This window comes from Miniopterus schreibersii, assembly GCF_964146895.1.
Source record: "Miniopterus schreibersii genome assembly, chromosome: 10".
NCBI lineage: Eukaryota > Metazoa > Chordata > Mammalia > Chiroptera > Miniopteridae > Miniopterus > Miniopterus schreibersii.
The window spans coordinates 8,168,861-8,193,465 of NC_138110.1; the positions used below are offsets into that span (position 1 = coordinate 8,168,861).

At 46.7% G+C, this 24,605-nt stretch overlaps 1 protein-coding gene across 2 annotated transcripts in view; it reads left to right on the forward strand.

Annotated features, from left to right (window-relative positions):
* Positions 1-20,053, forward strand: part of ATP9A (ATPase phospholipid transporting 9A (putative)) — a 117,444-nt gene extending 97,391 nt beyond the window's left edge. For both annotated transcript variants that reach the window (XM_081149654.1, XM_081149655.1), the window contains exons 19-28: positions 766-864; positions 2,885-2,974; positions 3,054-3,198; positions 4,013-4,077; positions 6,397-6,552; positions 9,927-9,991; positions 11,378-11,486; positions 12,162-12,219; positions 13,856-14,059; positions 15,458-20,053. In XM_081149654.1, the coding sequence (XP_081005780.1) occupies positions 766-864; positions 2,885-2,974; positions 3,054-3,198; positions 4,013-4,077; positions 6,397-6,552; positions 9,927-9,991; positions 11,378-11,486; positions 12,162-12,219; positions 13,856-14,059; positions 15,458-15,594 (1,128 nt within the window). In that variant the 3' untranslated portion in view covers positions 15,595-20,053. The remainder of the gene's footprint in view (positions 1-765; positions 865-2,884; positions 2,975-3,053; positions 3,199-4,012; positions 4,078-6,396; positions 6,553-9,926; positions 9,992-11,377; positions 11,487-12,161; positions 12,220-13,855; positions 14,060-15,457) is intronic.
* Positions 20,054-24,605: the final 4,552 nt, after the last annotated feature.

Sequence of the window (24,605 nt, forward strand, 5' to 3'; positions counted from 1 at the left end):
ATTAGACCTGCAGTAAGGGAGCCCTGGGCGTGTCCATGCCCATGGGGGGTGGTTCACACGTGTGTGTGCATGGGTTTTTGTAAACCAAATGCTGTCGTGTAACTTCGGTTCACAGGAAATTGCTGAGATTCCATATTTGGAAAAGAAATGATGTCAGAGGGCCTGTTTGTATTGCACTGTGGTGTTTAAACTTTGTGGGCCATTTCTAAGACCTCTCCTCTTGGGACCTAGCTGTGTGGCTTTGAGGCAGGTCACCTTTCTGACCCACAGCAATGAATGATCTGTTACGGGGTTAGAACCTGGCACGTTTACCACCAGCAGTTTATAGTTAGGGTTAATCCAGCGAGATTCCTGACAGGCATCCAGGTAGAAAGACCATGTGTAACGTGACAAATCAGTGTTACGGGAGTGACCCCTCATCCATACAGGCTTCCCTTTCTTAGAGAGTAGTTACTACTTTAAGAAAAATTCCCAGAAGGGGGATTTTGAGGTCAGAAGCCGAGCTTCGTGATGTCTGCTGAAGCGTGTGGCCCAGCCGTTCTCTGAAAGTGTCGCACTAGTGTATGCTGCCCCCAGATGTGGTTGTTCAGCGTCCTGAAGCCCTTGAACTGGGCATTTCCTGGGGTGTGTGGGGGACACCATGAGCCTTGAGGAGGTAAATGGGACACAGTAAGTTCAGCTTGATGTTCTTGGAAACTCGGCTGACGCAGGTGACAGCCGCCTCAAACACTCACAAAGGGGACCTCCTTCATGCTGTGATTCTAGGTTTGGATGCTGACGGGGGACAAGCTGGAGACAGCGACGTGCACAGCGAAGAATGCACATCTGGTGACCAGAAACCAAGACATCCACGTGTTTCGGCTGGTAAAGCATTCCCTGCGCTGGGCCTCCCGGGGTGTGGCTGCCGTTTGACCCGTAACCTCATAACCTCGAGTGGGGGCCCCAAGGTGGGGAGGGGAGCACGTTAACCACCTGGGTGGGGGCTTACGTCGTCGGTTTGGGAGGAATTACTGGGTGGCCCAGGTGAGGCTGCTGGTTCAGGGGCACCTTGTTCCAGCCCTGTGCTGACATCGTGTTCTTAACCTGGTTGGGTCGTGGTCCCTTTGAGAAGCTGACGAAAGTTAAACATGGTGGCGTGAAGGATGCAGATAAACTTGTACCCGTGAGATTGTACACACAAGTCCAGGATTTCACTGAACGCTTGAAGGTCAAGTCCTTGGATAAGAAGTACATCCCAGATCTTAGATACTGCCCTATTTGCCCCCCTGAAGGAAGACCTTTAGGAGCCTTTAGAAGGAGGTGTGCTGGGTGGGCATAGGAGAAATTTCCTGACCGTGTGGCAAGCACTTGCCCCACATAGTGCAGGCCCTAGGAGCTACTCCAAAGTGGACTCCAAGGGCTGTGATTGGCCTTATTGAGTTGGGAGGTGAGCCCTGGGGGGCAGGATGTGCCACCTATCTGAAGTCAGAGCTGCCATGTTAAACAACTGCAGGGACTCTAGATGTTTTGGGGGGTCTTCCCCTCACCCGTGCCTTTGGTCCATAACACATAGAAGCTTCAAGAAATCCAGCCGTTTGGAGAACAGCGCAAACAGCATTCTTTAGAGGCAGATACTGGCGATTCTCATTGTTCCCGGAGTCTGTATTTACAAATTTGCCTACTCACTAAAATTTATCTGTAACCTGAAAATCAATACTCAAGGTGCTTTCAGAGTTATCTGTGGACAGGTGCACGTGGTGTAAAGTCTCAGTCCGCCGGCGTGCATGTTCTCTGCTGAGGTCGAACAAGGTGGTGCTTCGCTGGCCTGTTTCAGCTCTCACACTGTACACAAGTGTCCTTTTCACGCCTATTAAATGCCACCTTTTTTGCATTTTTGTGCTTTTTGTGAACTATTTCACTGTTTAAAATGGTCCCCAGCATAGTGATGAGGTGCCAGCTACTGTTCCTAAGCACAGGAAAGCTGTGATGTGCCCCATGGAGAAAATATGTGGATTAGATAAACTTCTCCTAGGCATGAGTTCAGTGCTGTTGGCCATGAGTTCACTGTTCATGAGTCAACAAATATGTATTTAAAAAGATGTTGTTAAGCGGAAACACACATAACAGGAGGTTATATATTGATCAATTGACAAAAATATTGTGAGCAGAGGCTTGCAGGAACCTAGCCCTGTGTTCACCCTAGGAACAGTGGTCCCATGTTTGCCAATTCAGCTTTCAGTGCAACCATATAGACAGAACATAACTATCACAGATCATGAGAATTGACTGTATGTTCTAGAATTCAGGGGTTGCAAACTGTGGCTCTTGTGCTGGCCCCGTGTTTTGGTAAATAAAGTTTTATTTAAACGCAGATACACCCATTTGTTTACATGGAGGCTGCTTTTTGGTCTGCGGATCCTACAGTGGTTAACATCTGGTCCTTTCTCGAAAAGCCAGCCTCCCCTGCTGTGCCTGCCCCACGGCATTCTAGCTGTGTCATTTTAGGCAGGCTAACAGACCTTGTCCTCTTCGGTTTCCTTACATGTAAAGAGCTGTTATGGTTTGCACCTCGTGGAGTCCTTGTGAGGAATACATGGGAAAATCCGTGAAGAGTGCTGAGCGCAGGGCCGGGCACTGGGAACTGTGCAGTCATTCTTAGCACATTTTTGTTATGTGGTCACAGCCGTCCTGGGGAAATGCAAGGTGAGGCTGGTATACGGCCTCTCCGATTCCCACAGAGTCATCACAAACAGGATTTAATTTGGCTCTGGGTCTGGTGGCAGGGGAGGGGCCGGGGTCCTTGGCCTGGGTGGCCATTGTCTTCACACGGGCTCCAGGAAGCCACTGTTTGTTGTTCTGCAGTCTCCAAAGAGCAAGGCCTCCTCACCCCTCCGTTCCCTTCCAGGTGACCAACCGCGGCGAGGCCCACCTCGAACTGAACGCCTTCCGCAGGAAACATGACTGCGCCCTGGTCATCTCTGGAGACTCCCTGGAGGTAGGATCGAATGGTGCCCCTTCCTGTAGCCATGGTGGAAGTGACCTTGGCTGACCCACCCCCTCCCTCCCCCTAACAGATTTGCCTCAAGTACTATGAGTACGAGTTCATGGAGCTGGCCTGCCAGTGCCCGGCCGTGGTCTGCTGTCGCTGTGCCCCCACCCAGAAGGCCCAGATCGTGCGCCTGCTGCAAGAACGCACTGGAAAGCTCACCTGTGCAGTTGGTAGGCAAGCTCACCTGGGCAGTAGGTAGGCAGTGGCCCAGCCTGTCCCACTGGTACATCGGGTCCGTTTTTCAGCTGGATAATTGGATCCCGCTGCTGTGTTCTTCAGACTCCCCAGGCCACTTTGCTCGGGTCCTGATAATTCTTCCCCCATGGACTTGGCTTTATTTTTGCTATAATTATTTTTACTGTTTCCCTTTGAGAAAGAGTAGATAAGTATGCCAAGGGCTTCTCTCCTTAGCTTGCACTTTCTTTGCCAGTGCCGGTGACACAGGATGCAACATTACAGAGGGGTGAAGACCACACACCAGGGAGTTGGCTCTGGGTCCCACTCTCTGCTGGTTTTTACTGGCTGGCTGCCTGGGTGGCTTCCTTCACCCACCTGAGCCTCAGTCTCCTTGTTGGTCGAATGGGAGGATTACAGTGCTTTTCTCCAGTGGTGCTTATGAGGTTAAACGGGGTAGCTTTTTAAAAGTACGTGCCATAGCGCCCAACATCCAATAAGGGCAGTGCCAGTCATTGCTGATAAACAGAGACACAGCACACTTCAGAGGTAGGGCAGGTGGTCATAAACACTGGTGGGGTGTGGACACAGTCCTCCTGCCCCTGCTGGATGGCTGGGACCCTCAGCCAGTCACCTGGTCCCTCTGACTCTGCTGTAAAATAGGAACCCGATAGTGCAGGTTGTTGGTGTGTTAAGTGGAGCCGAGCAAAAGCGGCAGTTAGTAAGCACTCAGAACAGGTAGGATTGGAAAGTAACCAATTGCCTCTCCCCAACTTCCCTGCTTTTCTGTCTGACCTGTGTCACCCGCAGGTGACGGAGGCAATGACGTCAGTATGATTCAGGAGTCTGACTGTGGCGTGGGCGTCGAGGGAAAGGTGAGCACGTGACGGGGGTGCCGAGTGCTGGGTGTGGCAGTGTCGGATGGCGTGGGGTTGGCGAGAGCTGCTCGGCTTCACGAGCTGGAGTTTCTTTTTCCCTCAGAGGTACAGCTTTAGTGCTTCTGGCAATTGTACATTAGAAATTGTACACTGGAAGGAACCATGTATCCTGATGGCCTGGCCTTCTACCTGGGAGTCAGAATCCGTATCACTGCGTCTTACAGACAAATGCGGATTTTTTTCTTGCTAAGACCTAAATTGGAAAGAAAGGTCTTTGCCATATTCTTAGGGTACAGTGAATGTACTCAGACTTTTCCTTGGGGGGGTGGTGTCAGGAACAGCATGGTGGTCACACTGTGTGCGGATTACGGGAGAATGTGGCGTGGTCGGCCCCTCGCCGAGAGGCCTGGGCAGCTGCAGTTATTTCCAGTGTGTGTGTTACAACAGTTTTTCTGTTTCCTCCCTTGTCGACTGTGCTTGCCTCCTTTTGTTTACTCTGCCCTCGAATTTGTGCCTTCTCAGGGACTATCCGCAAGACTAGTGGTCGCCAACTTTGTTAGAGCTGGGTGCAAAGTAGGAGTCCAAGGCCCTGAGTGGGGGCCAGAGGGGCTCCCTTGTACATTTTGGTCCATATCTTCATGAATTTGGCTAATCCATTGCCCTTTTTACACCCTTCCTGGTTTTGGAGTTTTCATCCAAGTTGACAGCTACTTGAGGTGGCAGTTAAATGATCCTGGAATGAGATGTTGTGTCTGAATTCTGTAGAGACTCCTTCAGTGCAGGTTTAGGAAGCACACTTGAGTTTGATAGAATTCTTTACATGCGTCTGTGTAGAACTAAAACATTTCCCCTTAAAATTATGCTCTGATGCCTTTGTTTTTCGGAGTATAAAAGGAGGGAGCCACTGTAAAAAATTAAAACAATTTAGAGATGGATGAAGTGTCTTTCTTTTAGGTAGCCTCATGTAACTAGCAACATTGGTATCCTTCAGAATTTTTGTGCGTATTATTGGTTATGTGTATGTATGTGCATATATATTGCATACACACTTATACACACATGCGTATAAACATACACATACCTTATACACATGTATATATTAGTTTCATGTATGATTTTAAATTAGAAACACTATGCATTTGTAATTCAACTTGCTGAAATCTGTTATTTTTTGGATTTCTTTCTACATCAGAACATGTAGATCCATCATTTTTTACCTCCCCTCTGGCTTTTTATTTTGAAAATGTCACTCCTCAGCAAAGTTGAAATAGAACAGTGAGCACCTGTCTCCCCCTTGCCTCAGCTTCCCAACTGTTGGCATTTGCCTTGTTCTCTGTCTCCTGCCCACCCCCGAATCTGATGCAAGTCCGTCGCAGGTATAACGCGTCACCCTGAGAACTGCAGCACGGACCTCTTAAGAAAAGGGATTCTTTTACGTGTGCAGAGTAACATCATCTCACCCCCAAGTGCCATGTTGATATAATATTACATAATTTTCATAGTTCAGTTTTCCCCCGTTGTCCTCAAAATGTTTAACACAAATATCTCCCGGAACCCACGAAGGCTCACACATTGCATTTATTAGCACGCGCTCATGTCTCTCTCATGTTTAACGTAGAACAGTTTCTCCATCTTTTTTGGGGGGCGTGTTTTTCATGACATTGATATTTTTGAAGCATTTGGGATAGTCGTGGAGCGTCCCACGGTACCTGTGGGTGAGGGTGATTTCATTCACATTCTGTGCTTTGGTGTGAGTAGCACCTAAGGGGAACTTGTGTATTCCTGTTGATGAAATCATTTTGTCTGTCCCACGAATGGCATCCATCACGTACCTTTTAACATTATAAAATTCCATTATATTGTTGCCCTGTAAGTCATTTCCACGTCTATAAACGTGCAAAGCCTCATATATGTTCAGGAATGTTCTGTTTAATATTGTTAGTAGCATCTGATCCATGCCCCCCGGCATGTTTAACATTTAAGGGAACCGAGCATTATAAACGCTTATCTTTGAAAGATGCTTTGCTTCTGATGCACATTACGGGGTGGGCCTTACCCCCAAGGCTTAATACAAGATCCATTCGACCTCCAAATTATAACTATCTGTGGTTCGGAATGTTTTTTGTTTAAATAAATTCCTCTTTTTAAATCAAATTTCGCCTTGGACCACCAACTGTGTGTAGCTCGAAACCAAAGACTCCCTTTATTGAAGTTCTGCAAAGATCTCCTTACAGGGTCTTGCTTTTTCAATTAAAACAAATGTGTCTGCCTTGACCTCTCGTGCTCCTGACGGTGCCCAATTTCATCGGATTTCAGGAAGGGAAGCAGGCCTCCCTGGCTGCAGACTTCTCCATCACGCAGTTCAAGCACCTCGGCCGGCTGCTCATGGTGCACGGCCGGAACAGCTACAAGCGCTCCGCTGCCCTCAGCCAGTTCGTGATCCATAGGAGCCTGTGCATCAGCACCATGCAGGTGGGTGGGCACCTGGCACCTCTGCACAGGTGTGTGTGGCTGTCCTGGAAAAAGCCTGGGAATTAGGCTATATCTTGGAGCGACCACCCCCTCCAGGCCACATGGCAGCTGATAGACCTGATTGTCCCAGATCCTTCCCCTTAGGTGGTGAAGGCCTTTCTTGGGATGTCAGGTAAATGACTGGAGTTGTTAGAATTAGAATGAGTTATAACTGGTTTGCCAGAGGAAGAAACGCAGAGTTTAGTGCTGAGTGGGTACCGAGTTTTCCACATGCAGAAGTGAGGGCCAGTGGAGAATAACTTGCTTTTCTTGAGCGCTTCCTGCACACTGGACATCGGTATGAGTGTTGACAATGCAGTGTCTCAATCCTCACAATATCCTGTGCCCATTTCACAGATGGGGAGCCTGAGGCTCAGATGAGGAATTTGTGTAGTATCCCTCGGGTTTAACCTACTCAGACAGGAACTCCAAGCCGGTTCTCTTAGCTATGATCTCTCCTCCTCAGTGCTCTCGATACAGAAGGGCCATAGCAGTTAATTGTGTACTGGGAAGAAGGCCAAAGGGAATGAAGGAAAACATTTTGGGTATTGAAAAACTATCTACTGATTTTACTCCATGGGCATTTAAGCAAAAATATGATATGTCTTTGGAACCCATGTCTTTTTCTGACCAAATCACCAAGTACAGGAGGCCCTAGAATAATGTTGATTGTTCAACATTGTTTCATTATAACATTGGTGACAAACCCTAACCACTTAACTCTTTTTTAAATCAGTTAAATTATGGTAAAAATTGGTTTCATTATACATCATTTTACTTAGTCACAGAACCTATTGACAGTGTTAAGTGAGGACTTACTGTATCTGTGATACCTTGATCAATTCACTTTATCACTCTGGGCCTCAGTCTTCCCACCTGTAACATGGGGGTGATAAGACCTGCCTTGCCTCTCAGACAGGGCTCTTTTGAAAAGCAGAGAATTTTATAAGGGATCAAGCGCTAGAGGAATCCTTACCATTATTAGTAAGAACAAAACAGGATGACGTATAAAATAAAGTGACATTTAAATTTGTAGGGAAGGTGTTTAATCGTACATGAAAGGCATAAGGCTTTCTGCCTCTTAGAGTGAGTCGGGTGGTGCTATTCTGTGTTTATGAGAATTCGCCCTTCACCGGCCTCCTCCATGCATGCCTTTTGGGGGTGACTGTATGTTTTCAATATCTACTACATTTATGAGTGTAAGAGCCTTAAAGTGATTTTCATCAACATGATCTAAAGCCACACAGCTGGTGGTTCATCAGACCACATCTGTACTTTAATTTATGTTCGCTCATCAATTGAACTGGATAGGACTGTGGTTTTAATCACTGGGAGATTAATCAGCCCGTCCCTGAGCAGGCACACAAAAGCTGGCCTGGGTGAGCTGACTTCTGTACGGCTCGCATGTTACCGTGAACATCACTTCAGGAAAAAAACTGCGTGATGAGAAATTCTTTGTGCTAGAAAAATGCTCTTGACCCCTGTCCACTGTGCTGAAAGTGGCTGGCCCAGAGCAAGTCCCTTTAGAATTGGACCTTGACTTCGGCTATGATAGATACAGACACGGTGGGGTTTTTTGTTTTATTTTTTTCTATTTTTATTTTTTTAATATGTCTTTATTGATTTCAGAGAGAGGAAGGGAGAGGGAGAGAGAGGTAGAAACATCAATGATGAGAGTGTCATTGATTGGCTGCCTCCTGCACGCCTTCGCCTGGGGATCGAGCCTGAAACCTGGGCATGTGCCCTGACCGGGAATCGAACCTCATCTCCTGGGTCCTAGGTCGATGCTCAACCGCTGAGCCTCGCCCGGCCAGGCTGTTTGTTTGTTTTAAATAGGTTTAATCTTTATTGCTGAAAGTATTGCGGATGTCCTCTCCCCTGTTGACTCCCCCCTGCCCCTCCCACCCCCTTCTCTTGCCCCCTCCTGCCCCCCCAGGTGCTCTTTTCAAGGAGAACTCTTTATGGCCAGCCCAGCGCTTTTGGAGAAAGAGCCTCTCCATGGCGATTTGCAAAACTAAACACCAGATTTTTGACATTTTTGCAACCATCCTTTCTCTGCAGCAGCCCAGCCTGGGTGAGAAGTTATTTGAAAAGTGACTTTCACCTTTCAATTCTGAAATCACGGCCAGGGTGCAACCAGGCTGCCAATGACTGTGGCCTTAGGTAACACCTGTGTTCTGAGCTCTGTGCCAGGTGGACACCCATAGCGGGTGCTGTGGGGGAGATGTCTGGGGTGCACACTCTTTCTAGTCACTAGGCTGGCTCAGCCTTTCTCTCCGCATTCCGTTTTTAGAAAGCCTCCAGGCAACAGTTGTCCCTGGCTTCCCTTCGATTTCCTACTGATGGCAATGAGCTTGGAGGCCTCTTTCCTTCTGTTGGCCTGTAGATGTCCAGAGAAGGAGGTAGCATAGCATCAGGCCTGATTTGAACTCCCCAGTCTGTATTTTCACCCCCAGTAGCTAGTAGTTTCCAAATGAGGAAGAAGTTTCAGAAAGGGTTTGTAAATATCTTTATTGCTTTTGTCAAATTGCAATTTGTAAAAATTTCAGAAATATTAAAACATGTAGTAAAAGAAGCAAAGCCGCCAGGCCGGGCATGGCTCAGCGGTTGAGCGTTGGCCTAGGATCCAGGAGATCAGGGTTTGATTCCCCGGCAGGGCACATGCCCGGGTTGCAGGCTCGATCAATGACTCTCTCATCATTGAGGTTTCTCTCTCTCTCCCTCTCCTTTCCTCTCTCTGAAATCAATAAAGATATATTAAAAAAAAAAGAAAAAAAGAAGCAAAGCCTTCTTTTCAACCCCACCCTCCAGGTAAGTGGCGGAGAATATTTTCCATGTCAGTTTCCATACATATGCCAACTTGTTTACTAGCTGCATGTCCAGACAGGCGGTCATTCTGAGCTGTCAGGAGTGTGTGCCCTGGAGGCAGGTGGGCTAGAGTCCCGAAGTGCCATTTTCCTGTTCAGTTTCTTCATCTGTAATATTCAGGTGACATCAGGACTGGATCATGAGTGGTTCTGGAGATTCACTGAGCTCATTCACAGAGAGGTTAAGTGACTTGCCGAAGATCACACAGCTCATAAGTGACAGAGCCAGGAATCACCCAGGAAGTTTAGCTCCAGAGTCTACTCTCAGCCCCTTTGTGAACATGTAACTAAGTTCCATGAGCTGGACCCAGGTTGTTGTAAGAATTAAATGAGCTAATGCACCTAAAGCATTGGACCAGTGTTGGTATAAAATAAGGGCTTTGTAAGTTGGGTGTTGTTTTTATAAACATAAACATAAGGGCCTTTGGTCATGATTTTTAGTAACGTTCTCCTTTCTACTTGGCACAGGCTGTCTTTTCCTCCGTGTTTTACTTTGCCTCCGTTCCTCTATACCAAGGATTCCTCATCATTGGGTAAGGAAATCCAGGCAAGGTATTGATTTTTTTATGAAACCACCCTGAAATGCCACAACAGAGAGAAGAAATGTTGTATAAAGGCCCTTCAGTCCTCAAGTTGCCAGTCAAGCCAGGTCCAACAATGCAGTTGAGAAATTTTTTGGAATTGCTAAGTTTTTGAACTGCTGAGCCCATAACCAGGTTGAGGAAGCAGAGTCTGATAGGCTTGTGGTCCACAGCACTTGGCTGTTTGTACCTGGTGAAGGAAAAATGCTCGCCCACGAGAGTCTGAGGTTATTGCCTGATTGGCAACCAGAGCAAGATTGAAGGTTCACAGACTCAGCGATTCCACTGGGGTCTTGGACAAAGAGAAAAGTGGGGTCTACAAAGTACTCTTCCTTTGGGGCTGACCCCAGTGGGACGTCCTGCTGTCCAGTCTGCAGGGCAGGCCAGAGCCTCGCTCTATTGGTGGATGGACCTAAGAGCTTGACCCCTGCATGCCACTCAACTGTTAGACAGGGTGTTACTTAGACATTTGCTGCCACCAACTCACCCCCATTTGTGACCTGGAATTCATGACATTCCTTTTGACCTTTTCAGAGAAGGTGCTCAGTCTTTGAATTGCCCAGGTAGGTGTTCTTTGGTTACTGTATGCCCTAGATAGAGAGGCACACAGGGCGCACTCCTGGGTCTGAAGAGGCGCAGAAAGGCTGGCTGGCCCCAGGGGACAGTGTGACAAAGTACGCCTTCCATCTTTTTATGTTTTGCCAGTTCAGCCCAAGAGTAGGCACTAGAATTCTCATTGGAAAAGTGGACTGTCCTTTATCAGATCCTGGAAGAGTAAAAAATAAAAAAAAAAAGCCTGAATACAGCCAGGGGCTTCCGTGTTCCACGTGGCCTTCCATGATCTGGTCCCCTGTCCCCTCTCGGTCCTCTCCTCCTCTCTCCGCCCACTCAGCTCCAGCCACACCGACCGCCTCACTGTTCTTCAAACAGGACAGACACATTCCTACCTCAGGGCCTTTGCACTCACTGTGCTCTCTGCCTGGATGCTCTTCCCTCTGACACCAGCATGGCTGCCCCCTCACCTCTTGTGGCTGTTTACAAATGTCACGTCCCTTGGCCACCTCTCTAAAATTGCACCCCCACCCGGTGTCTTATTCCCTCTTTTCTATTACACTTTCCTCCTTAGCACTTACTTCCAACACACGGAGTTACTGGAGTTTTTTTTACTGACTCACTGACTAGCACTCAGAGGGCAGACGTTTTTGTCGGTGTTTCATCTCGAATCTCCAGTGCTTAGAGCTGGTCCTGGCACCTATAGACACTCAATACATGACAGTTGATGGGTGAATGGAAATGGGCTCCAGTGGCTGGGTCTTACCTGTGGCAATTCTCTTCTAGGTACTCCACCATCTACACCATGTTTCCTGTGTTTTCTCTGGTCCTGGACAAAGATGTCAAGTCGGAAGTTGCCATGCTGTATCCTGAGCTCTACAAGGATCTCCTCAAGGTTCACTGAACTCCTTCCCCCTTCCCCGTTCCCTCCTCCCTCTCCCTCTCCCTTCTTTTCTCTCCTCCCTCTCTTCCCTCCCCCTCCCCCCTCTCCTCCCTCTTTCCCTCCTTCCCTCCCTCCCTCTCCTCTCTCCCTCTTCTCTCTTCCTCCCTCCTGTCCTCCACCCCTCCTTCTTCTACATTTCATATAGAAGGTACTGGATTTGAATACACTTGAACTGGTGGCTTTAGTGAGGAGGGCATGAGAGTTGTATTTTTCCTTTAAAAAGTAACATACGCACACGTAAAGAATATTAAACAGTACAGTAATATAAAGACTGAAAACAACCCAACTAACAACGTTTTTAAAAGCCCCTGACAATTCCATTTTGCACCTGCAACTTGTGTCTGCTCCTAGAAATGTTTATGCGCACGTCTGAAAAGTGTGTGTGCGTGCATGCGTGTGTAATTTCATTTATTTGTTCTTGAGGGGTTTCTACTAAAGGTGAGACTCATTCCTATCTAAGATCAGTTCTCTTTAAAAACATAATTTAATGTATTCAGATGCACGTAAGCAACTTCTTTTGATGAGGACAGTTGGGTGGCTTTGTCTCACTCGGGGAAGAGTCGCATGGAGGCAGCGGGCACCCTGGATGCGCCGCACACTAACTTGTTCTGTCTCTCTCTCATTTAGGGACGACCATTGTCCTACAAGACATTCTTAATATGGGTTCTGATTAGCATCTATCAAGGTAAGGAAGGGTGAAACCACCTCTTTTCCTGTGCTCTGGCCTTGACCCACGGGTCAGCTTTACTATTCCCTTGTCTGTAGGAGCTGGAATCCTAAAATAGCAGTAAGGAGCGTGACAGTGAGCCCCTGGGGAAACCCCACTCAGCATGTCCTAAGGGCTCGACTATTCCGCACAGTGAAAGTCCCATATGTGAGATGGTGCTATCAGCTCAGTGCGATGAAGTCAGAGAAGAAAATAACCGATACTAATCAAAACCTGCTGAGGTGTTTGAGCCATCGTAACAGAAGGCGATTACTTTCCGGAATGTTCTGATACTTCTTCTGAGGTCAAGTTGCAGTTTTTGAAAAACCTATTTATTTCAGCGGCCTCCAGAGAGGGTCCCTGAGACTAGTGGCTTTGTAAGACCACTTACTGAAGCCTGAGAAGAAAGTATCAAAGCCTCTCTTTGCTTTTATTTTTCCTCTTTTTAGAATTTCTACTTTTATGTATGTTTTTTAATGTACATAATATACAGCGGCCCTAAGGTCTCCCTCCATTGCAATGCGCATATATCATTTACAAATATACACGGACTATTGGGATTCATTTTTAGTGCTTTCTACTGGGGGGGGGTGCGCAAAGAGTGTGGGGACCCAGTGGTTGGCAGGGGGTTTAAATTGTCATTAGGAAATGAAAGGTTATTTTTAAGGAGTATATCAAGGCATAATACACACATCTAGTTGGAGAAAGCAAACCCTGCAGGAAAGTTCCTGGTCATACGCAGGGGGGCTGCTTTCCATGCCTCCACCTTCAGCCCGGTTATAACGGGCAGTCATTCGCGGAGTCCAGGGCGTCCCCACCTGGCCCTGTCTCTGCAAATTATTCTTGTGCTTGATCAGCATGACACACATCTGTCCTGTCCCCGCCATGCTGGATAAAAACTGATCTATACCCTCCCCCACTTTCCTTTGTCCTCAGTGGTGCATAATTCTTTTAGTGCCTCTCTTGATCACTTCTGTCATTTGGTATAAAACTTACCATCTTAACTCCTTGGAAGTATACAGTTCAGTAGCGTCCAGTATATTGACGTTGTTGTGAGACAGGTCTCCAGACGTTTTCATCTGGCAAAACTAAAACTCTGTATCCATTCGACCACAAACTCCTCTCTTCACGTCCTGGCAGCCCCTGGTAACCGCAGGGACCCCAGTTGGCTTTGGCTTTCTGTCTCTGTGACTGTGACTAGTGTAGATACCCCGTGTAAGGGGAATCATACCTATTTGTCTTCGTGACTGCCTACGTCTATCATTTTAAATAAAATATTTAAATTTCTATTTCCTGTTCAACCCACTTCAGATAGTTACCCTCTCCCTCCCCCCCGCTTCCCCCCAACATCCCCTGCAGTTATAGATTCTATGTTATATAAGGTCAGAGGGGAAGTTGGAAAACTAGGAAAAACTAGAATGTGATGCTACTTTGAAATTTGCATAAAGCACCACTCATTTGACAGGTGGTACCTTTCATGTCTAAATGCACAAAAAAAAAAAAAATCAAGAAAAGGCATCTAATATGAGTGAGCAGAGTGCACCCTTGGTGGGGAGAGGGCTGCAAGGGGACCAGCGGGCCCCCCCCCCACCTGGACCTCTCTCCACATCTCCAGGGAGCACCATCATGTATGGGGCGCTGCTGCTCTTTGAGTCAGAATTTGTCCACATCGTGGCGATTTCCTTCACGTCGCTGATCCTCACCGAGCTGCTGATGGTGGCCCTGACCATCCAGACCTGGCACTGGCTTATGACGGTGGCCGAGTTGCTCAGCCTGGCCTGCTACATCGCCTCCCTGGTGTTCCTACATGAATTCATCGGTAAGACCCCCTGCATTTGAAGCCTGTCCGTCAGGTCCAGAGGTGTCACAGCTTGTGAAGGAAGCAGCCTTCCTGCACTCGGGTCCTGGGATCTTTGTCCAGCAGGGCTCTGCTCTTGCCTGCCCCCATTTACTTATCGGTGTCCCCTTGGGATGACAAGCGGCGGCTGTGAGTCAGCCATCAGAACTGAGGCCGGCGGGCAGATCTCGGTGCAGTATTTCCTTTTAGAGCTGTGCCATGCTAGCTGGCTTAGGAGAGGATCCTGTTTAATTCAGTGAGGACCCTGTGGGTTTGTCCAGGGAGCTGACCACTGTGCTGGGCTCTGTGCAGCTATCGAGATGTCCAGCATCTAGGCCTTGCTCTCGAATGAAGGACAGTTGGCAGAACTTAGCATTATTCCGTTGAGAAACTGCCTGACCATGAAAGTGTCTTTGATCACAACTCTTGTGTATCAGCAAACACTTCTTAAAAAGGTTTTGGTAAAGTTTATCTTTGTGAGAAGTGAAAAGTCTTAGAACAGTTTCACACTTGTACCCAGAAGTTCTCAGAATGGGTTTTGTGAGTATCTACTGTGTGCTCAGTGGCTTGAGGCTGGAAGGGGGGGGGGTCCCAGAAACTTGGAAGATGTGAGCTCTGCCCTCAGGAAACTGTGGGTGGTCATCTTACGTGTGGACCCGCCACAGGACTGGGTGGGCAGCATATGGTGGGCCTTACGGCTGGCACTTAGTAGGTACTTAATCAATGCCAACTGCATTTTCCCCATCCTGTGCTCAGGCAGTGGGGACGGTGTTTACTGTGCCCTCCACTGCATGTACTGTTGAAGCCACAAGCTGTCTCTCTACCACTAAGACCTCGGACCTGCAGGAGAGGGAGCGAGCCTGTTCTTGGGTCAAAGCCCCGAGCTGACACTGTTTCTGACCGGGGGGCTCAGCCTGCCGCGCGCCACCCACAGACCCGTCCCATGGCTTTCTGTGACCATCACTCAGACGAAGGGAAAAGCCACTGGGAAGCAGAAACGTGTGTGTGAGGGTCACTTTCTGCTCCCCAGCAGCTATGTTTAAAAAGAAACATGCCAGCTGTCAGAGCCCAAATCAGAAACACCTGCAGGAACTGGCTCACGCAGCTTCTCCTCCTGGTGTGGACAAGGGCAGCTCGTCGCGTATCAGGAATTCAGAAGCGGGTCGGGGAGAGGAGAGTGAGGAACGTCAGGCCCGCAGCCTTTGTGGGCTATTAGCCAGTCGCACGTGTCCTCCAAAGACCGAGGGGAGGAAAGGGGCCGGGGCCAGCAGGCTGCGTGTGTGGCCGGGCGGGGTGGTCACGGTGCTGGCCGTGGCCGGGCCGCCTTCTGGCACCGTCCTGCCCACTCTCTGCTCACCGCCGCCTCCCTTTTGCTCGCAGATGTGTACTTCATCGCCACGCTGTCCTTCTTGTGGAAGGTCTCTGTCATCACTCTGGTCAGCTGTCTGCCCCTCTACATCCTCAAGTACCTGCGAAGACGGTTCTCGCCCCCCAGCTACTCCAAGCTCACGTCGTAGGCTGTGCGTTCGGTGGGCTCCGCTTTCCCATCGGACAGAGTTCAGGTTCCGTTTGTCTCACCGCCACCCGAGGACTTTGCAGGAATTGCCGACGCGTGCAGCTCGACCGTGAAGAGGCTCCGCCCGGGGTCCTGCCCCTGGATAGACAGGAGGGAGGTTCCGCAGGTGGCCACGCGGGCCTGTTTGAACCCCCGATTCCTACAGCATGAACGTGAATGCGTCCTACTGGGTGGCTCAGCTGAGAGATTTGCACGTGGGTCACTGTGCAAAGCTTCCTTATGACTTGAATTTTGTTGTCATGTGATAAAAGTTTCTTTCCAGTTGAAGATTGTAGAGGATTTTTGGGTTGGCTCCCCCCGTCCCAACAGTCCTCACGTGCGTGCATTTTTTAAGTCTTTCCTGCTCCTAAAAACTGGTTTAGAGAATTGCAAAGCTCTCTCTCGATGGAGGTTTGGGAGGAAAGACAGTGGCATTTGGTAAAAAGTTATCCAGACACTACTCTCAATTTGGAAATGCCAGATATCCTCTCTAAGGCAACCCCGCTTATCGAAGCTACACGGGCTTCCTAGGATTATAAAAAAGCAAACGCGAGGCGAGGGAGAGCGCACCATAAATCCCATGTTATCCTGCGTCTGACCCAACGTCCACAGCACTGGAGCTCCTGTCACCTGCCACCTCGTAAAAGAATCTCAAAGGTGTCACTCTGCTTTGTTCAGACCTGGTAACAATTATAAAGCCCATGGCTCTCTGAGGACACCCTCAGACATTTTCAGGAGCGTTGTTTTCGCAGGAAATGTGCCACCGAACAGCCCCTAAATGTGTCGACAGGGTGATAAGAGACGCAACTAATTCTTTAGACAACGTAGCTCATGCAGCTCGGACCCTGGGTCCAGAGCAGAAAGGTCAGGGGTTGGGGCTCTTCGCTTCCACAGAGACCTGTTTCCTGTTAGTAGGAGTGATTGAACACGAAGGGACAGAGGCATCGCGTCTCGCCGTGTTCCCAGCCTGGCGGCAGCTCCTCCGTGGAGTAGGCCCAGCCTGCGGCGCTGGGGCCTGGGCTCCGTCCTGTGGCCCACAGGTTTTAAGGGGGACTTCCAGAAAGCAGCTAGCGCCCGAGACCCCTCCCCACCAGATGCGGTCCGTGCGTGTGTGTTTCTTACACAGCTGTGGCTTCTAGTTTCGAGGCAGCAGAGGAGTTTTCGGGCACTGGACGCGGCAGGGCAAGGCGCGCTCGGGTCTGCGGTCACTTCTGGCAGCGGCCACGTATGCATGCCGTAAGGGTTCAGTCGGTCGATCTTCAAGAGCCAACTGTATTTGAGATCTTAGGTTTGTGATTAATTCCTTGTGAGTACATACCCTTCCACCCGTCAGCATGACACTTCCCGTGTGTGTTTCAGAGAGTGAGCTCCGGCCTGTGGCTGACACATCTGAGGGTAACCCTGCTCCTGGAGAGCCGGGGACAGGAGGAGCCAGCCGTCCCTTGCCTTTGTAGCACCCTTGATATATGCTCGTGCATTTAGGTTACCCTTTTACATATTTATAAAATGACAGCAAGTTGCAGGCACTGGTAAATTGGCTATTGACATCACTTCTATTTTGTTTGAAGGTTCTGCAGTTCTACAGTATTTGCCCCTCTCTGTTCCAGCCATTTCTGCCCTCCCACAGAGATCTAGAGAATATATATAGGGTGGGGTAAAAGTAGGTTTACAGTTCATATGGAAAAGTAATACAATAATTAATAAATAATAGTACAAGAATAAACTCTGTGTTTTGTGTACTCACAACTATAAACCTACCCCCCCCCCCCGCCCCCGTATTGCAGTGGAGGATGGTTATTTAGGAACTGGGTCTTTGTCCAGAACTTGCAGAGAGGTCGAGCAGGTCTGACTTCACTGTGTTATTTTATGCAGTTTTGAAGGCAGAGGGAGAACGTTGTGCTCGGGTGTCTGCACCCCCGTCTGTCCTGATGGGAGTCAGCCCGTAACACCGGAGTCCTAAGTAATTCCACTCCGAGTGTGCAGACCCGGCACCTGGCCTTGTTCAGACATGTGGTGGCTCCTGCAGGTAGGTCTCGTGGATTCCTTGTTAGGAAATTTTAGCTGTTTCCAGCAGACACAGGGATGAAGGTGGACTCTTTGGTCTTTTCCTTAATTCCTGATTTTGACCAGGGTGTGTGAGTTGACTTTTAAGATACTGCTTGACATCTTGAAGGGAGAAAGCTTCTAAGAGGGGCCAAATAGGCCATCCCTGGGAGGTGAAGGATGTTCGTCAGTGCCACCAAAATGTCCTTGTTCTGTATTCTCAGCCATACTCTAGTGGAGGCAGTCAGGGGCGAGAGGGACTGAAACCCAAGTGGAGACCACCGTGTGGTAAGCCAGCCACCCTGCCAGTGGGCAGCCTGCTCACGCCCCTGCTGGGGTCCCCGGGTGTCTAGGAATGCCCACACGTGCTTCTCAAACTCGGCCAGTGAGAGTGCCCGATCCTTCCCTGCACACCTGAGACTAATCCCAGCAGAGAGCCCGTGCACACTTGCGCACTTCTGGGGTTATCGTAGTTGTGGGGGAGACCAGGAAACAAACAGAACACCCAAGCTATTTTGCGGAAAACTCCCGAGTCCGTAAGCCTTAACCAGGAGGCTTCTGTTGACTGTGTTCTTGGTTCATCAGTCTGGAAAGATCTTCCCTTTACCTTGGAACTCAGTGGGACCTCAGGCTCCAAGAGCCAATTTATTCCGAGGCCGGGGCCCCATGGCCACAGTCAGCTGTTTAAACAGTCCTTAAAGTGAAAATGACAACTCCCTCCGCCCTCCGACAACACTGGGTATTTGTGTCAGAGTAAGCACTTTTATTATTTATGATTATTTTTATTATATCTTTTGGTGATCGGTGTGTGTGTGTATGGGGGGGGAATGGTTTCTGTTTGGTTTTTCTTTTTTCCCCCTCCTTCCTTCCTTTCTCTAAGAAAATGACCAGACAAGCTTCTCCGTCTTGAGCTTATCCGTCTTATGTCTGAGTTTTGGCTCTAACTTCCAGAGCATGCATGCGCACCTGTGTGTTGCCGTGGTGCTAGGTGAGGCTTTAGGTGAGGCTGGTTGCACTGACTCGGGCTGCTTGGGGCAAAGGCCTTTGTCACCAAGCAATGAAGGGCGTCCCAGGAACAAACGGAGCAGATCACCTGTTTGTAGCCACCTGGGGCTAGGAGGCCAGGAGCTGGGATTTCGCCCACTGTTAGCATTATTATAGCCAGATCCCACACTAGCTTCCCTTAAGTGCAACCCATTTTTTAAAAAACTTTTTTTAAAAAAATAAGCTTTTACTGATTTCATAGAGAGGAAGGGAGAGGGAGAGAGAGAAACATCAATGGTGAGAGAGAAGCATCGATCAGCTCGTGTAACCCTTTTTTGTAGGAGTAATCTTAGATACCAGAATCTGCTCGCCCTTTCCCCAGCTTCGCTGAAAATTAAGGTCATTCTGACAACTTTGGAATGCATTTTGAGTTTTGTGCTCATTGGAAATTGACATGATAATGCCTATTTTTCTTCCTCCAGATTTTGTTTTCATACTTTTTGTTTCTACTGGGTTCTGATGGCAAAACTCTCATGCTTTTAAGGGGCAGCATTTTAAACCTTTACCAAAATTGCAAATGGGACCTCTTAAGGCAAACACCTATCAGCTATTTTTGATCTTTTTGTGTGTGTTTGAAATATGTGTGTGTGTGTGTGTGTGTGTGTGTGAATGTATGATGTCATCTCAAGGTTTTGGAAGAGATATTTGGTTTGGGTTAACATCCCGTCATGCCCAGCTTTGTATTCATTAAAAAAAACAATACAACGAGCTTTGTAAATACAACAGATTTTATTTCTTCCCCCTTCTTTTAATGTAAAGCTTTTTTGTCATTTGTATATACTTCTTGGGAAATATTTTCATTAATTATGTCCATTTCACCTTGGAAAAATGTACGTTATGCTTTTGGATGGAACTGAAAAGCACAGCACTGTGTGAGCAGTGCTCCTAAGACCTTGAGCCCGTAGCATGTCCTGACGCCAAAGCAGCATTCCCTGCGAAACTGCCTTCGGCCCAGTGCGCTTGGAGGTGCAGTCTGTCCATGTCGCTGGACACTGTCATTGAATATTGTGTTTGTGGGGAAAAGGTGGGGGTGCAGTGTTTGCCAAAAAAAAAAAATCATGGCTAACTAATTTTCTTGCGATGGGGCTGACTGTAAACTCCTCTAGGATTCCAGGAGCTCCTCATCAGTGGGTCTGTATGTAACCCTCACTGGGCAGCACTTTCTGATTAGAGGGGAGCTCTGGAGCGCTTTAACTTAGCAGGAACTCCCAGATGATTTAGACTCTCAATCCTGTGATGACACACATGTGATCCCGCGTGTTTCCGAGCGGTTCTGCTTTCATTGTCTGCCAGCGTGGCCCATTGCTGTTGCCCAATAAAGCTTGTGTACTTTATGCCTTTGGGGGTTGTTTTAATTTGTGCCGAAACATGAGTTCTGGTGTCAAAATGAGGGTTTTTTATGCTAATGCTTTTATTTTGCGCAGATCTCATGATATATAAATGGTAAATAGCTTTTTCTCCATTTAAAACAATTATTTTTATTTTGCCACAAAACCAAACAGAACCCACCCACCCCAAACCCGTGCATTATTTATTATCCTGTGCTCTCGTGTATTCCAGGCAGGTCAATTTCAAAAAGTGATCGATACACATAGGAAAAAGGGAGAAACGCATTCTACAAGATCCATATTGCTGATTGCTGATCCATATCCTGATTGCTTCGGATACCTTTGTATTTTTTTAAATCAGGTGATAGATGATTTAGGAACTCGGTCACTGAAGTTTCAGGCAGATGAGGTTTCTGAGCTGTTGTGTAGGAAGCAGAGGACGTTTTATCAATTCCATCTGATGATTCTCATCCAGGAGTGACTTTGTCCCTTAGGGGACATGTAGCAATGTGGGGAGTCATTTTCAGTTGTCACAGCAGGAGGGGTTGCTCTGCTTCTAGTGAGGAGAATCTAGGGATGCTGTGGGACACCCTGCGGCACACAAAGCCCCAACAGTTATTCCACCCCAAGTGTCAAAAGTGCTGAGGTTGCGGAACCCCAATAGAATCTGCACATGTCAGTTTTACCATTTATAGGCGTCTTTCCTCATTTCCAAGGGAGCCCAGCATCTGACACTCCTGCTTCAGCCACGTACGCATCCACCTGGCCAGATGCTTTACTTAGTAGCTACTGTGGTGTGGGCTGCTGGTTCCCTCTCCTCGGCTCTCAACCGGAAGGCGTTCTCAGTTTATCAATTGTCAATCAACCGTTTCCATCCACAGTGGCTCCCTGAGCAACAGGGACGCATGCTCTCAGCTCTTGTGACATGGGCTCGAGGTGCAGCGGGACAATACTTTTCCTGAAACCTGTGCTCTCAGTGTGAAGTCTCGGACTCTGCATTTGCTGGCGGTGAAATTCCGTAAATGTGCGAACGCTCCTCCAGTCAAGCTCCTGGATTGAAAGACATTTCTTTCTTTTTTAAAATTGATTTTAGAGAGAGAGGAAGGGGGGGGGGAGAGAGAGATTTGTTGTTCTACTTATTTATGCATTCATTGGTTGATTCTTGTATGTGCCCTGACCTGGGATCGAACCCGCAACGCTGATGTACCAGGACAACTCTCTAACCAACTGAGCTACCCGGACAGGGCCTGAAAGACATTTCTGTTTCCTGTTTCAACCACCAGGCAGACCCAGTGTACCCAAGACGCCGCTTTCATAGCTTCAGAATTCATTGCATGGCCAACAGCTCTGTTAAAAACAGACATTTCTTTTTATGTTGTTGACCAGACTATTTTGCTGAACTTAAAAAAAAACAACACACAAAAATGGGGTAGGGGGTGGGAAATGAATATTTATTTGACCTTGGATATTTGTATTTAAGTTTTTGTTTTATTTTACTCAGTTACAGTTTACATTCAGCATTATTTTGTATTCGTTTCAGGTGTACGGCATAGTGGTCAGACAATCATGTACTTTACAAAGTGTTCCCCCTGATATTTCTAGTACCCACCTGGCAGCATACATAGTTATTATAATATTATTGACTATGTTCTCTATGGTGTACTTTACATCCCCAGGACTGTTCTTTAACTACCAACCTGTACTTCTCAATCCCTTCACCTTTTTCACCCAGTCCCCCAACACTCTCCCCTTTGGCAACCATCAGTCTGTTCTCTGTGTCTGTGAATCTGTTGTTTTTTCATTTATATTATTCTTTAGATTCCACATATAAGTGAAATCATATGATGTTTGTTTTTCTCTGACTGATTTATTTCACTTAGCATAATACCCTCTAGGTCCATCCATGCTGTCACAAATGGTAAGATTTCCTTCTTTTTTATGGCTCAGTAATATTCCATGGTGTCTATGTACCACCACTTTTTTATCCACTCCTCTATTGATGGGCACTTGGGTTGCTTTTATATCTTGGCTATTGTAAATAATGCTGCCTTGAATATAGGGGTTCATATATTATTTCAAATTTATGTTTTGGATTTCTTTAGATATATCCCCAGAAGTGGAATCACTGTGTCATAAGGCAGCTCCATTTTTAATTTTTGAGGAGCCTCCATACATTTTCCATAGTGTCTACACCAATCTGCATTCCCACCAATAGTGCATGAGGGTTCCCTTTTCTCCACACCCTTACCAATGCTTGTTGTTTGTTGATTTATTGATGATAACCATTCTGACAGCTATGAGGTGGTTTTAATTTGCATTTCTCTGATGATTAGTGACACTGAGCATCTTTTCAAATGTCTGTTGGCCATCCGTATGCCCTTTTTGGAGAAGTGTCTATTCATGTCCTTTGCCCATTTTTTACTTGGATTGTTTGTTTTTTTGTGTGTGCGTGTTATCTAGTATGAGTTCTTTATAAATTTTAGATATTAACCATTGGCAAATATCATCTCCCATTCAATGGGTCGTCTTTTCATTTTGTTGATGGTTTCCTTTACTGTGCAAAACCTTTTCAGTTTGATGTAGTCCCATTTGTTTATTTTTTCTTTTGTTTTCCTTGCCTGAAGAGATGTATCAGAAAAAATATTGCTAAGAGAAATGTCCAAGATTATATTACCTGTATTTTCTTCTAGGAGTTTTATGGTTTCAAGTTTTACATTTAAGCCTTTAATTCATATTGAGTTCATTCTTGTGTATGGTGTAAAAAGGTGATCTAGTTTCATTTCTTTGTATGTATCTGTCCAGTTTTGCCAGCACCATTTATTGAACAGACTGTCCTTATCCTATTGTATGTCTTGTCCCCTTTGTTAAATATTAATTGACCATGTAGGCGTGAGTTTATTTCTGGGCTCTCTGTTTTATTCTGTTGATCTGTATGTTGTTTTTATGCCAATACCATGATGTTTTGATTACTACAGCCTTGTAGTGTAGTTTGATAGCAGGTGGTGTGGTCCCTCCAACTTTGTACTTCTTTCTCAAGAATTGCTGTTGCTATTTGGGTCTTTTGTGGTTCCATATAAATTTTTGGGTCATTTGTTCTAGTTGTGTGTGAAATGCCATTGGTATTTGGATAAAGTTGTGTTGAATCTGTAAATTACTTTGGGTAGTGTGAACGTTTTAAAGATATTAATTCTTCCTATCCATGAACATGGTATGTGCTTCCATTTATTTGTATCTACTTCAATTTCTTTCTTCAGTGCCTTATAATTTTTCGAGTACAGGCCTTTTACCTCCTTGGTTAAATTTATTACTGGGTATTTTTTTTTTTTATATACAATTGTAAATAGTATTGTTTTCTTAGTTTCCCTTTCTGATAGTTCATTATTGGTGTATAAAAACAAACAATTTCTGAATATTTATTTTGTAACTACAACTTTACTGAATTTATCAGTTCTAGTTTTTTGGCATTCAGTAAAAAGCTGGCCATTATTATTATTATACTAGAAGAATAGCAAAGAGGAACATTGGATTCAACAACTCTATCTTTGTGTCAGAAGCACTATCAGGTACAAACAAGTGGCTCCAATTACTTTGGTGGAATGCTTAAATGTGTATGAACTCGCCAAACCCTCACACAGGCATGGATGATTGAATGGGCAGATGGATGGATTGATAATGAAAGGAAGGATGGATAGATGAAAGTAAAGAAAGAAAGGGAGTGGGGCAGGGAGGGAGGTTGGACAGATGATTGAATGGATGGCAGGAAGGAAGGAAAGATGGATAGATGTATGGGTAAGTGTATAGGAGGAAGGTAAGTAGGAAAAAAGGAAGGAATATCATACTCTCTTTGCAAAAAATGAAAACATTACAGATAAGGCCAAAGTCCCCTTTGATGACCTGCTTCCCAATTTCTTTTTGCCTCCTTTCCCAGTGGAAACCTGTCAATTGGAATGTAGGTCTCCAGGACTCGGAGTGCACGTCCATATGTAAATATGCATCTGCAAAGAATATATAGCATTGTTTTGTGTTTCCTGTATTTTGTCTTGCAAGTTGCTCTAGTCACTCAGTAATAGACGTAGAGCTTCCCCAGTCAGTTCCTGTAGACCTGTCTCTTTCTCTTTAACTATGGCAGAAGAGTTCTATAGTTTGGGTATATCCCACAACTTAATTATTTTTTTCCAACTTTTATTTATTTTTCTAAATTTATCTTTATTGTTGAAAGTATTACAGATGTCCTCCTTTTCCCCCCATTGATTCCCTGTACCCTGCATCCACCTTCCCCATAACAATGTCTGTGTCCATGGTTATGCTTATAGACATATAAGTTCTTTGGTTAATCTCTCCCCACCCACTCCCTCACCCCACCTTCCCTCTGAGATCCCTCTGTCTGTTCCATGCTCTATGTCTCTGGATCTATTTTGTTTGTCAGTTTATTTTGTTTATTACATTCCACATTTGAATGAGATCATGTGGTACTTGTCTTTCTCTGACTGGCTTATTTCACTAAGCATAATACTCCCCAGTTCCCTCCATGCTGTCTCAAAGGCTAAGAGATCCTTCT